At 36.9% G+C, this 14847-nt stretch overlaps 1 protein-coding gene and 1 long non-coding RNA gene across 3 annotated transcripts; one reads left to right on the forward strand and one right to left on the reverse strand.

Moving 5' to 3' along the window:
• Positions 1-227: 227 nt before the first annotated feature.
• On the reverse strand, positions 228-2307 carry LOC115925363. Its single transcript, XR_004064658.1, has 2 exons — positions 2031-2307; positions 228-1514 (listed from the first exon to the last, which is right to left on the reverse strand). It is a non-coding gene; the product is annotated as an uncharacterized LOC115925363 (long non-coding RNA).
• Positions 2308-3778: 1471 nt separating this feature from the next.
• Positions 3779-14328, forward strand: LOC105447493 (mitochondrial inner membrane protease subunit 1). 2 transcript variants are annotated; one of them, XM_030989043.1, is made up of 6 exons: positions 3779-3979; positions 5192-5327; positions 7100-7191; positions 11062-11188; positions 11809-11919; positions 13808-14328. In XM_030989043.1, exons 2-6 carry the CDS (start codon positions 5214-5216, stop codon positions 13844-13846), a joined length of 483 nt encoding a protein of 160 aa, XP_030844903.1. In that variant the 5' UTR covers positions 3779-3979; positions 5192-5213; the 3' UTR covers positions 13847-14328. The 2 variants fall into 2 exon arrangements, with proteins under 2 accessions (XP_030844903.1, XP_030844904.1); XM_030989044.1 differs by having other exon boundaries at positions 3833-3879.
• The last annotated feature ends 519 nt before the right edge of the window (positions 14329-14847 follow it).

The raw sequence follows: 14847 nt of genomic DNA on the forward strand, positions 1-14847 counted from the left end.
ATTCAAGATAAAAACAAACAAAATTAAAAGGTCGAACACCATACTCAATTCTACACAAGACTGCATCAGCCCCCATCTCACCTCAGTCATACAGCATTATCATTACAGAGTGCCTACATCATCATAATCACCAGCATCATCACATATATTTCACAAAATAAGAAAATGAAAAGAACAGAATTCAGCAGTATTAACTGATTTATTAACATTTATGAACTCATTTATCAACATATTTTGTTTCTACAAAGTCTTTTTAAATCCAACATGACATTAACAAAAGGATGAAAAATGGATGGGGGGATGCTGTCTCTTGAATTCAAATCTTTCAGTTGTAAAAATTTACTGTAGATTTTGAAGAAAAAAATATTCAATAATACCAACATGCTATTTTATTATGTAAAGCACAGGTATATACTGAGTTTTATGAGTACTTTATCTAACATTGGACATTATTATTGTTTTTACTACTACCTGTATTATCATTATTATTACTGCTATTATCATGATCATTGTCATTTTTGTTACTATTTTTAATATTGTTATTATTATTAATATTAATTATATTAATACAGTCTTACTATTGAACTACATCACTTTATCCCCCCCCCCTTCAATTTACTATCCAGTTCAGCATATCCCTCATATTGTTGTCAGAACTTGACTTAAGATTAAATATCCAAAAAAAATGTTACATGTACACGCATTTAAAAGAACAAATGATTACTTTCATGATCCTCGATATATCTTCTTCTTCTTCTTCTGGTAATCTTCAAAAGGCGTTGTAGCCTATCACGAGGATGAACTAATACTAAAGATTACAAGTGGTGTGAGGAAGACAGATGGTTTCTAAGTGGGATAAGGAGAGTAGATGCCTCAGAAGTAGTCCCTGGCAGTTCTCTGGACTGTCAGCATGCACTATATTTGCTGGAAGTCAGTTCCATTAACTTTGGGATAGAGTGTTGGGCAAATGCAAACTTGTCTACCTATGTCGCTTCTGGCTTGGTGCAACTGGAGGGTCATGTCATGGTACTTCCTGCTCGTGATTTGTTAAAGCCCGTCTGTACTAGTTTGGCCAGGGGGATAAGACCACCCTGCAAGGTCACTGACAGGTGGTTATCTCATCAAATCAGCTCTCAATTAATATAAGAAAAAGAGGATCATGGGGGACCAACAGGCACAGATTAGGCATTGTTTGCTATATAGAGGGCGCAAATAGCTATAAGTAGTGCAGTGGGAAAATTTTCAAGGAAGAGCGGAGAGACCATTGACTATCTTGCGCACCATTCCCAGTCTTCTTGCAGAGTGCCTTGTAGTTGTAGATATAGTAGGCAACTAAAAGGTGCTGATCATCTCAGTCAAACTGTTGCTTCTCTTGTGGTCCCCATTGTGAAGAAGCGTCCTGGACATCCGAGATGTTGTAGGGATCCCAGACACCGGAACAGTTCTCAAGATGAGGGTGGACTAGGGACTTGTACAAAAGAAGCCTGGGTATCAAACCTTCTGCAAGGGACAACCTGCATAATAAAAACAAAAAGAGAGGAGAAATCAAATAAGATTAAAACTGCTGCATTATATTGGATTTTCAAAAATAGATCTAGTACCTTTCCACTTTGTTTAGGTCTTGCATTTTAATTTTATTAAAAAATGATAAACTTATGTCTATCTGATAGGGCCTTTTTTGAAAAGAAGAGTAAAGGTTTAGATGTATTTCCAATTATTTTAAAAGTAATTTCCAATTTATTTTAAGTTAATTTGCTAGACTTTTGTGAACAAAGGTTTGTTAGATATAATGTAATATTTAGGAAAAAATGCCTTTGAGTACATCTTTTAATATGCTGAGAGAATAAACTGTAGCAACACCATAGTTTGTCACCTAAATAAAAAGCTAGAGAATAAATGAGAATTACAAGATATAATGCAACACAAGATGACAGTTCCCCAAATCTTTGTATATAGTCCAAGTCGCGTGCGGTGTTCGCATGGGCTTAGATTATACAGCCTGAATATTTTCGAACTTCATACAAACATACCTTGCCAGAGTTCAACTTAGGTGTCCTGTTCCTGATTAAATCTACACCATAACATTTGATGATCAGGTCCTGGTGCTCTTTGTTGCACTTCTGTGATCATTATCTGCTTCTTTGTTCCATAGGATCTACAATTTAAAGAAAAAATAAACTTAGTAAGGTTCCTGCTAATATCAAATGCATTAGTTATCAGTTTATAACTTTGTTCATGTCCTTTAATAGAGAAAGAAATATCCATATCATATGTAGGGTTGGATCCAGAATTCTCACCAACATAAAACTAAAAGGGGTGGCATAAAATCTAGACTCTAGATCTAGATCTAGACCCGTCCCTATGCCACATCTGAAAAAGGGGGCACACTGATTGTGCACCCCCCCCCCCCTCTCCATAACTTCCACATCATTTATTTGATCCACCTACACCAGGCATTTAGTCTTTCTTTATTAGAATGCATTAGACCTAGAATCTAGCCCTAGATCTAGGCCTATACTAGATGTGGGGTTAAATGCTGTTTATATTTAAGTGCTAGATCTAGACTAGTCTAGATCTAGACCTAGGCTCTGCTCACTGCTTAGGCTCTGCTTAGCCCGAATGTTTCTGTCTCTTTCGTTCGTTAGCCTCTGATTTGGGTAGGGCCGGCTGAAGAGAGGAGCCGACCCTACCCAAATCAGAGGCTAACGAACAAAAGAGACAGAAAATTCAGGCCAGACTATGCTATGAATACTAGCCTAGCCCTAGGCTTTACAGTAACACACTGTAAGTTATAGCCGCGCCAGCTCAGGAAACGCAGTCGCTTCTTGGTGGAGTGTTACAGCCGGCTAGAACCGGCGGATTGAAGATCATAAGAGACACATAGGCTCGACGAGATCTCATCGGCTTGGACTAGCAATGAGCCATTTGCGCAGTCTCCAACAGGTCCACATCTACGACCGATTACTATCGGTAATCAAGCTATGAACTGAACTTAAAATTATGAGATGTGCTCAATGAAATAACCTACGGTAAAATCCTGATATTTTCTAAAAATACTACCGTCGATGACTTAAATCAGAGTTCATTCAATCAGTTAATATTCTTTGGTCAGAAGAAAGAAAAGAGGATGGGGTAGAGGGTTAACCGGGTAATACGTTGTGACAATGCGGAGATCCCCTCACTGCAATGACGAACACATCACAATCATTTCAGAGATCTTCACACAAAATTGATCTTTACTTACTTTTTTGGTATCCATATGGTATCACTTTGATGTCGATGTTTGCCTGAAGATTTTCTGCTTCACTGAGATGTACTTGACAAACTTCTATTATAATAGAAATTCACTTAAAAGAAAAATGTTTCATTGTTCGTAATTGAATAACTTGAAAGTTGCAGTTCATACAACCGCCATTTTCGTGCTCAAATCGTAGGGAATTCTGGGAATGAAAAAAATGTTTTATGCATGACCTAATACATAAAACATTTTGTCGATGGCCAATCAACAAACGTATTTTTTACGTCATTGCTCATGAATATTCATTGACCCTCCAAAACCGTCGTTCAAATCGGACAAAACCCCCATAATGCATCCAATGCAAAACCTATGAAATGTCAAAGGTCACGATTTTAGTTGGCCCTCTAGTCCTCCTACGGAGGACATACTGTGTATGATCGAATCTCTTTGTTGCCCATTTGATGGAAAAAATTGCAGGGACGAATTATATTCAGACGAATTTATTTTGGATACATAGGAGCTGGGAGCTGAGGATCGCGCTTTGCATGATCCGTTCACGAATTTGAGCTTCGTTCACGAATTTGAACTAGGCAGCTGGCTAGCTCGTAATGAAATAGGATTCGTTTTTACGTTTAATAAAGGTGAACATTGAAATTGTGACGTGACGGTGACAGACCATTCTTGTTGAAATCCAAGCCTCAATTTACATATCTCAGCACAGCTCATAGTCATCTTGGAGAGGTTTGATTAATTTGTTGTTTCTAAATTCCTTCGTGGTCGCCGAGCCGCGCGCCGGTCTCCTCTCGAGAACGTCGCCTAGCCCTAGCGTCCGGGTAGGCCTTGGCCGGGCAAGAGCGCCAGCAGCGTGATTAAGGCCGCGTTAGACACAACGTTTCTGTCTCTTTACTTTAGTTCGTTAGCCTCCTATTGGGGGTAGGGTCGTTTTGGTGGGGTATTCTAAAGTTAAGCCTCTCTCTCTTTAAGCTAACGAAAGAAAGATACAGAACTTTTGGGTATAGAATTTGATTTTTTAGGGCCTGACTGAAATGAGCTGAGGTCATTTTATTTCAACAGGTTCAAGAATCAAGGGTTTTCATAAATCCATTGCATTAATTAACATGTTTAATCACTTTTGAATTTTACTAAGTTTAAAGATAAAGACCATTTATGGTCATGCGATTGCATTGTGTGTGAAGCTATACTTGGATGTTGAGATGTGTGGCTCGCTCCTTGATCTTGTGGATTCTCTTGTTGTGGCGGACTAGCTATTTTGATTACTCCGACGATCATGTTGGCCTCATTAGCTGTTACCGGTAGTCTGTTTACACTCACATGCTTACCGAATTTTAGGGATGAATCAAAAGTTACACCAAGGTCCTTCTCATCTTCGCGAACTTCAAGGTCTTTTCTTATACCTCCTCCTTCCATGTTGTACCTCCTCCTTCCATGTTGTACATGTACGTCGTCTTTACTACCTGCATATTGCATGTTTACCATAATGCATAGATCTAATACCACTAAAGAAGACGCCCCAAATTTGGACCCAAGGCTGAAGAAACAGATCATGATTTTGTGATTTCCAAATCAAAATGAGCTTGTTTTGATTATAAACACACACAAAATTCTTCTTAATGTTTCCCCTTTTGAGAAATTGTTGGTATGCAGCTAGGTTGATGGCATTATAATTCTAACGTACACTGTACATACATAAATATACACTGACACAGTCTGACAGTGTGTATCATATTCATATAGGGTTCACCCCCCCCCCCCCCCCCCCTCCCCCCCCTCCCCCCTCCCCCCTCCCCTTCCCTTCCCGGAATTCGATGGGCTTAAATCAGATATAGAGGTTTTTATTTTGAAGAAGTAAATGTAAACTTTCCTTTGCATTTTAGATGAATTCAATGTTGGAATATGACTAATAAACTCTCCTTTCTTTTGATTTGTGTTTAGCCATGCATCTAGAGTGTTGAAGATGACATCATTATTCACCAAGTCTGCCAAGTTAGTTGGTCAAGTAGTCAAATATTCTGCTCTCTGTTACTGTGGGGCTTACTGTGTTTCAGAATACATCTTTGATTTCACACTGGTAAGAAACATCATTTTTTAAACTTTTTTTCTTCCCCTTTTAAAGAGAAGGTTGAGTTCTGGGAAGAGGTGAAAAATAATTTGTGAGCATTTAATATTGGGGAAGAACATCAGATAAAAAATATTCCCTGAAAAATGTGGCTCTTCAAATGCCTTAACATTCTAAATAGGGCATGTTACGTCATCAAGTTGGGGAGGGATTTTTATGCCACATGCTCGTGTAGTCCCATATACATCTTTCTGTGTACAGTGCTTGTGACTTTACAAAGACTGGGCCAAATTTGTTTTTGTCATCATTTTGATGATTCCAGAACCTTGCAGTACTGAGTACACACCAATACTTACCGTATATATCAACCTTTTCTGATCGATTCCACACCGTTTCTTTCTCAATGCAATCCATACATGCCAACTGTTCAGATTAAAGAGGAACATTCCTCTTTTTGGGAGAAGATAATTATCATTTTAATGGAGGTGTTCCTCTTCCTGTACAAATTTGTCTGTAGTATTGAATAGGAGAGTTAGGATTGTTCCTCTTTTTTTTGAAAATATCATAATTTGTACAGATTTCTGATTTTCAAATGTTGGCATGTATGGCAATCGCGTGACCAGAACTCAACTTCATCTTTTAAGTTTCTGTTTTGGGAGAACAACATGAGAATACAGCCAAAAGGGTTCATATTGAGAGAAAATGATCAGAAAATTGTACTCCTTGTACTTCTTGTAGATACTCAATATCCCATCATGATCAGGAACAAAAGTCAAGTGACAGTGAAATAACTGGTTTTCCTTGACTTTTGAAACACGGATACAATCATGCATAATTTATTACCCATCCAGTTTCTTTCAAATGTTCACTGACCTGTTCCTATTGTAATCACACATTTCAACCTTATTTTCAGTCTAGATTTCCCTTGAAAGTGATATGCAAGCAAGGGTGTGAAAAGCTAACAGGTTAATTTTGATGAAGACCCTGCTAACTTTAACCAAGAAAACTCTATCGTTGCATCATTCAGTAAATTTTATTACTTTCAGATGGTACAGATTTTTAAGAAAAACCAGATCTTGCACCCTTTAATTTATTTGGTTTGAATAAAAAGATAACTGAGAATAGGGTGATTCTTGCAATCGATCGCAGCTTGAAAAAATCATGGTTTTATTTTTGTTGCTTTCAACTGGATTTAGCTCACTGATCTGTCCATCATATTTTCTGCTACTATTAAAACCTAGTAAATATCAGGGTGGACTTTCCCTTTAAGTGATTAATCCATTAATTAAATCTTTAGAAATGTAGAAGATAATTCATTATGCCCAGCAAATGAATACTTAACCACCACTTTATAAAGGCATTGTTTAACAGTGTTTCCAGTTTTACAAATCTGAGATGCATGGCCCTATGTGTTATCAGTGTCTGTGATATGGTGTAATATTGGAGCCCTAAACAAATGGCGTTTCAAAATTATCATGAAGTGCCTCAAAAAAGTAAAAATCTTTGAATGACAGGTTTTGCCATGTATTTCCCAATAGACTGTTGTGTTATAACAAACTGTTCAAAACTGTATGGCAACTGTTTTCGACATATGACATTTTAATCATAATTATCTTGATAATCAGACATGCGATCAGCTTGTAAAAGTCATGGAGTTCCTGACTGACCTAAAGGTTTATAATTATGATTGCAGCATGAGCTAAATCCAGGATTTTGTTTCAGAATCTCAGATAAAGAAACCCAATTCCTTTAACATTTAATGATCTGAACTGTTTATCTTGCAGTGCACTGGTCCATCTATGCTACCAACCATTCAGGAGAGAGACATAGTCTTGACTGAACATATTACTACTAGGTTTCTATTCAACATCAAAAGGTAAATGTAAACATTGGCAATTGTAAGATAATGCTGAACTTCATTATGGACATACATGTATGTCAGCACGTATAAGAAGTATAGTTGTTCAAATTGGACTTGAATGTTTATCATGTTCAGTATAACTGTTTTTTGATGATAAGCAAATTATAAGGGTTAGATGATTGAAATCAAGTTGTTCAAATTGAAATTGAATGTTTATCATGTTCAGTTCAGAGATGCCAACCAGTACGATTAAATCGTATTTGGGTCATTCCATGTCAAATCACCCAATGGTTTTAACCCGACCATTTTTTATTTTGATGAAACTTAGAGTACTTATTGAGTGTGATCTCACAGCACCAAATCCAAAATTTTAGGTCAATCGGATAAGGGGTTTGGGAGATACGGCCCACCAAATTTTGAGATTTTTTCAAAAATGGGGGTGGCGGGCCTACATTTGAACCCTTGTATTTCGGGACCTAATGGGTCAATCTTCACAAAATGTGTATTGTTGGAAAGGGTATTCAATAAGGATTCCAAATCTGCCGCCATTTTGAAAATTTGTACATGTTGGGGTACTTTGACCTCTTGACCTAAGATTTGACCTTGAAATTGACCTTGTGGATCACGTGACCTTGACAACATTTGTCATGAAATGTAATCTCTGACATGTTCACTTAAACATATAAAAGTTTCAGAGATATAATATTTTTTGTTTAGGAGCAATAAGGATTGAAAGTATCCATACTTACAGATATTCACAATAAACCCTATCATAATGTATACAATACATGCAATATGCACAGTATAACATAAATCTTCCACATGCTTTTTTGTTCTAGGCATATCCATTCTAAATGTCAGCAGTATTTGAATAGAAAATAAAATGACAAGTTCATATAGGCCTAAAGGGTTAACAGGATGTATGGCTTTAGGCCTTTGAGTCGGTTCTAGGATAATTACCCCCCCCTGGAAAATTAACCCCCAGGAAAGGTCCCCCCGAGGACAATTACCCCCCAGAAAATTACCTCCTAGGACAATCTGTCCCCCCCCCCCCCCGAGGACAATTACCCCCCGGACAATTACCCCCTAGGATAATTACCCCCCTATTCATTAAAGGGGAAGTCCATCCTGATAATAAGTTGGTTTTAATCAAAGCAGATTTTTTTGGGGGGAGGTAATTATCCTTGAGGGGTAATTTTTACAGGGGGGGGGGGGGTAATTGTCCTCTCGGGAGGGGGGGGGGGTGAAGATTGTCCTAGGAGGTAATTTTCTGGGCTTAATTAACCTCTGGGTGTGATAGTCCTTGGAGTAATTGTCGGGTAATTGTCTTGGGGGGGGGGTGAACATTTCCTGGGGGTTATTTTTCCAGGGGGGTAATTATCCTAGAACCGACTCAGAGGCCTAAAGCCATACATCCTGTTAACCCTTTAGGCCTATATGAACTTGTCATTTTATTTCTATTCAAGTACTGCTGACATTTAGAATGGATATGACTAGAACAAAAAAACAACTGGAAGATGTATGTTGTACTGTGCATATTGCATGTATTCTATACATTACAATAGGGTTTATTGTGAATATCTGTAAGTATGGATACTTTCAATCCTTATTGCTCCTAAACAAAAAATATTATATCTCTGAAACTTTTATATGTTTAAGTGAACATGTCAGAGATTACATTTCATGACAAATGTTGTCAAGGTCACGTGATCCACAAGGTCAATTTCAAGGTCAAATCTTAGGTCAAGAGGTCAAAGTACCCCAACATGTACAAATTTTCAAAATGGCGGCAGATTTAGAATCCTTATTGAATACCCTTTCCAGCACTTCAAATTTTGTGAAGATTGACCCTTTAGATCCCGAGATACAAGGGTTCAAAGGTAGGCCCGCCACCCCCATTTTTGAAAAAATCTCAAAATTTGGTGGGCCGTATCTCCCGAACCCCTCACCCAATTGACCTAAAATTTTGGATTTGGTGCTGTGAGATCACACCCAACAAGTACACTAAGTTTCATCAAAATCAAAAATGGTCGGGTTAAGATTTTCAGATTTTTTGGGTGATTTGACATGGAATGACCCATTTAGTACAATAATAAATGTGAAATAGGATATCACCTCTTAAAATACAATTTAAACAAAAAATTCTTCTAAACCGATAAAAACAGCGGAATCAAATAGAAACATGTACAAGTAAACCCCAGCAACCCCAACAAAAAGTTTGCTTCAAAATTTTCTCATTAAATTTGAATGACAGAGCAAACATTTTACTAGTAAGACATTTTTCTGAAATTTTACTGGCCCGGGGCGACGGGCCAGTGGTAGTGTCGAGTTTTCATGAAAATCTTTTTTTTTTTAGGATACTCAGTCTGTTTTGGTGTCAAGAGGTTGGCATCTCTGGTAAACTGTTTATTGATGATAAGCGAATCATATTGGGTTAAAGTGATTGGAAATGGAAATACGTATTCAAGAAGCTGCAAACATGTGTATGATCAATCACAACTTGAAAAATTCATCATGTTCTTATACTTTCCAGATTTGTATAAAAGACAGTGGTGTTTCACAAAGACTAGGATCAACTTAAGCTGGACTTGAACTATGGCAGGCCATTCATGCCACTGCCTGCTCTCATTATTGGTCTCTCAATTAAGGGACGTCACAAATCTACAGAATTTACATTTTTCATGGTTCATTGTTGAAGAAAAAAATTACTTCTATAGTAAATTCAAGTTATATTTAAGACTTGGACTTGTACTACACAATGTGATTTAGGCCCTTTAGATGATATTTATCCTTTAATAATGAACTATAAAAAAAAAGTAAAGTCTATAGATTTTTGACTACGTTTTGTATGTCCCTTGAGAAACCAATGTCAGGAATGGTTAGAAGAACTAGTGGCATGAATGGGCTGCCAAAGTTCAAGTCCAACTTTAAAGATATATCCCTTTTGCAGCCAACATCAAATTCTGTAGAATTTTGCAGGAATTATGAATGTGTCATATACATGTATGTCCTATCTGTGAAATTTAAAAGTTAGCAGTGTCCTAGTATTAAAAAAAAAATTGCAAGGAAACCTGTTTACTTTCTAGACTTCCCTGTCAGACACTATTACGTGACTGACTGACATATTTTTTTTGATTGGTAGTAACATACATAAAATGGGCTGTAACCGGTATATGAGCATTTGTCTACATCAATAACCCACTTCTTGTAATGGCCAGAATTAAACTGAATGAATCTTTGTGCCGCATAAAATGATGACCGATCGGTACAAGGGTCTAAAAATCAGACTATTACTTAGGTGAATGCAATCACTGATGTTGATTTGACAACTGATGGTCAATATTTTCCCACTTAAAGCCATTTTCAAACCCTTGCAAATGGGAAATACCGGTAGTATCTTTAAGTCAATCTCAAGCCTTTGTGAAACACCCCCCAGGGTGATTACAAGATATAATTCATTTAATCACATGTTGATACATGCACCTCTTTAGGCCTGTCCTCATCAGCTCGAGATTGCCAAATATTCCGCCATTTCAACTATCCCGATCGCAAATTATCCAGTTAGTTTGCATCTTAATCAGCCCGAAGTTGCAATTAGCGGGATATTTGGTCGGGACAATCAACCCAAGATATCTTTGGATAATTTGCAAAATATCCCGCTATTTGTCTGGTGTGTCTTCACCAGCCCAAAGACTTGCACTGTGCGCGAACGCTGAGCAAAACATCTCGAGCTAATTTCTCAAGGCCGAGTTTCAAGTTTCGAGGTTGAATCTCTAGCTGATGAAGACGCGATTTGTAACTTCGGGATTATTTCCCAAATCAGAAATAGCGTGCTATTTGGCAACCTCGAGTTAATGATGACACACCTTTTGTTTTTCTCATCAGGGGTGACATAGTGATCATCAAGTCTCCCACAGACCCAAAGCAGTTCTTATGTAAAAGAGTCTTAGGTCTAGAATGTGATCAAATACCGCAAGAAACATCCTGGAAATTTCTCAAGACCACCAAATATGTGAGTTTAAAATACATGTACCAACTCAATTCAATTCAATTTTGGTTTATTAATATCAACATATACCATGTACAATGCAGTAGTCCAGGGACCATTAATGCAATGTTTACATAAAATGTGCATAAAAACAGGAATGATCATATATTGTACTACGGTATCTTCAAGAAATCAGAAAGGTTTCAGTACTTGGCAAGAAATTTTCAAATCTACGAAAAATTCAATGTTGTGATAGATTTCTTTTACAGTATGAATTCCAATTGTTGACAAGGGTTACAAAAGGGTAAGAGAAAAATGAGAACTTCCCCACTTGAATCACTGAGTGAGTGTTGCAAGCTACACCCGCTGCTACACAATAAACAGTGTATAGCATGCTGGAGTGAAGCCATGTACATGTACATGTACTACATAGATAGTATAGTGGCAGTGGCCAGATAAATTTGTGATAATATGCAATTTCCCTGCTCTCAATGTTCTAAGTAAAGGGGGTTTTAGTGTTTAATCGATCATTTGTATCTCTAATATAACAAAATTTTAGCATTACTATTAGAAAGAGATTTTCTTAGTCCCAAGTACATGTAATATATATGTTTACATTTATTCTTTGTCTAATTTGTGTTTAGATTCCGCTGGGTCACGTGTGGCTTCAAGGTGATAATCAGAACAACTCCACGGATTCCAGAACATTTGGACCTGTACCATTTGGTCTTATTAGAGGCAGAGCTTTCTTTAGGGTAAACAACTTCTACTCTCAAATATCTTGTTGACATTATCATGACAGTGAATGTACTCATTATCATGACAGTGAATGTACTCATTATCATGACAGTGAATGTATTCATTATCATGACAGTGAATGTACTCATTATCATGACAGTGAATATACTCATTATCATGACAGTGAATATACTCATTATCATGACAGTGAATATACTCATTATCATGACAGTGAATGTACTCATTATCATGACAGTGAATATACTCATTATCATGACAGTGAATATACTCATTATCATGACAGTGAATATACTCATTATCATGACAGTGAATGTACTCATTATCATGACAGTGAATGTACTCATTATCATGACAGTGAATGTATTCATTATCATGACAGTGAATGTACTCATTATCATGACAGTGAATGTATTCATTATCATGACAGTGAATGTACTCATTATCATGACAGTGAATGTATTCATTATCATGACAGTGAATGTACTCATTATCATGACAGTGAATGTATTCATTATCATGACAGTGAATATACTCATTATCATGACAGTGAATGTATTCATTATCATGACAGTGAATGTACTCATTATCATGACAGTGAATGTATTCATTATCATGACAGTGAATATACTCATTATCACGACAGTGAATGTATTCATTATCATGACAGTGAATATACTCATTATCATGACAGTGAATGTACTCATTATCATGACAGTGAATGTATTCATTATCATGACAGTGAATATACTCATTATCATGACAGTGAATGTATTCATTATCATGACAGTGAATGTACTCATTATCATGACAGTGAATGTACTCATTATCATGACAGTGAATGTATTCATTATCATGACAGTGAATATACTCATTATCATGACAGTGAATGTATTCATTATCATGACAGTGAATATACTCTACTTTGTCTCTACAGACTCTCCTGGAATGTTTTGATAATTTTGTTCTGCAAGTACATGTAGTAATTCATTAATAACCCACAATGCAAAGGCTGGATACCTGAACTCAAAATTGTTGGCATGTCGTTACGAAATCAACACAAGTTTAGTCCATATAAATTCAGAACCTCGCGTTTTAAACAAAGTGCAATACCATATTTCATTGATCTTCTTAATAATTGCTGATTGTTTTAAGTTTTTCTTATCGAGCCCAATCTTTTTTATTTGTATATTTGAATAGCTGTCTTTTTAACCAGACCAGTATTTTATCTGTCATGGTTTCATTGTAGGATAATGAAGATATGTTTTGTGAATGGATATACTTTTCCATTTTATGTATCCTCGATCATTGTAAACACATACCTTTCAGCTTTTTAGCTGCAGCATGTGCATCATTGTACTCTATGTTTTTCGAAATAAAACCTTGAATTGAATTGAATAGTACTTATAGTATCATAGTATCATGATCCTTTCTACCTCTATCACCATCATCGTAATCATCTTTGTTATTATAGATTATGTGCTGTAGATTGCAAGACTTTCTTATTCATATGGCATGATGATCTACCCCATCCCAGTGCCCAATATAATTTTGCATGAATAAATATTTAGAAGCAGGCCTGATAAAACCCCGATTTTAAAAATTTTTCCTGATTTTTGCCCAATCCCCCCCCCCCCCCCCCAAAAAAAAATTTATCCTGATTTTCTTGATTTTTACCCTATTTTCTCCATTCTTCCCTATCTTTCCCTATTTTCCCAATTTTCTTACTCAAAGGGGGGGGGGGGGGATGTTGTGCCATTTCCCCCCCCCCCTCCAAATCCTCTTCTTTTTTTTTTACTCACGGGGGCGTGTTTTTTATTTTTTATTGCTCACTATCACCCATGTAGACGGTAATGTTTGACGCCATTTTATCTTTCTTGTTTCTAGGTATGGCCATGGAGTAGTATAGGTTGGTTGGACAGATAATGTCACGCCCCTCACCTGTAGGACAAGTCTTCAAGACTCCAACGGTGACATACATGTACACCTTGCATGTAAATCATGATGATGACACCTCCACGTATGGACTGCAATCATTGAGGATTCTTGCTGAATAGAACCTAATGAGAAGATTCTTGTTCAGTGGAGTCAAATGTGATGTCCCTCTCTGAATGGACTTACTCACAAGCCTCACCCATTCAGCTCACTGAGTAGTGTAGGCGTGGCATGTTCATTGCAGGATTGAATATTGCTTTCGAACTTGACAGCTTTTTGTGAAGAAAGATACAGGACAAAACATGAACGCTTCTGGTATATCAACATTCTTCATTGATAAGCGATGGTGATTCTTTAAAAGATACCATATGTCCCTTTTTGCAGCCAACATCAAATTCTGTAGAACTTTGCAGGAATATATATGTCATATGTGTCCTATCTGTGAAATTTAAACGTTAACAGTGTCCTAATATTCAAATTATGCAAGGAAACCCGTTTACTTGCTAGACTTCACTGTCCGACAGTCCGACACTATTAAGTGACTGACTGGCTTTTTATTCTTATTTGGTAATAACATACATAAAATGAGCTGTAAAGGGTACATGAGCATTTTTCAACATCAATAACCCAATTCTTGTAATGGCCAAAATTAAACTGATTGAATCTTTACGTAGCACAAAATGTACGACCATTCGGTACAATGGTCTGAAAATCAGAATATTACTTACCGACTTGATAGCACTCAAGCCGATTTGACAATTAATGGTTGTTATTCAACCTTCTCTTTTATCTGGCCTTCAAATGGGACATAGTACCTTTAATATCAATACGATAGAGTAGATTCACAATGAACAGCGCCCTCAACGGCAAGCCGGAAGGGGCCAATTATTCAGCTGACGGTTGACATTTTTCAATCAGCGCAGCCCAGCAAAATCGCTAGTACCTATTGAAATACCAAAGTGGACCGAACTGTGTAAATTCATTCAATTAGA

This window comes from Strongylocentrotus purpuratus, unplaced genomic scaffold (assembly GCF_000002235.5).
Source record: "Strongylocentrotus purpuratus isolate Spur 01 unplaced genomic scaffold, Spur_5.0 spur5_scaffold_18, whole genome shotgun sequence".
NCBI lineage: Eukaryota > Metazoa > Echinodermata > Echinoidea > Camarodonta > Strongylocentrotidae > Strongylocentrotus > Strongylocentrotus purpuratus.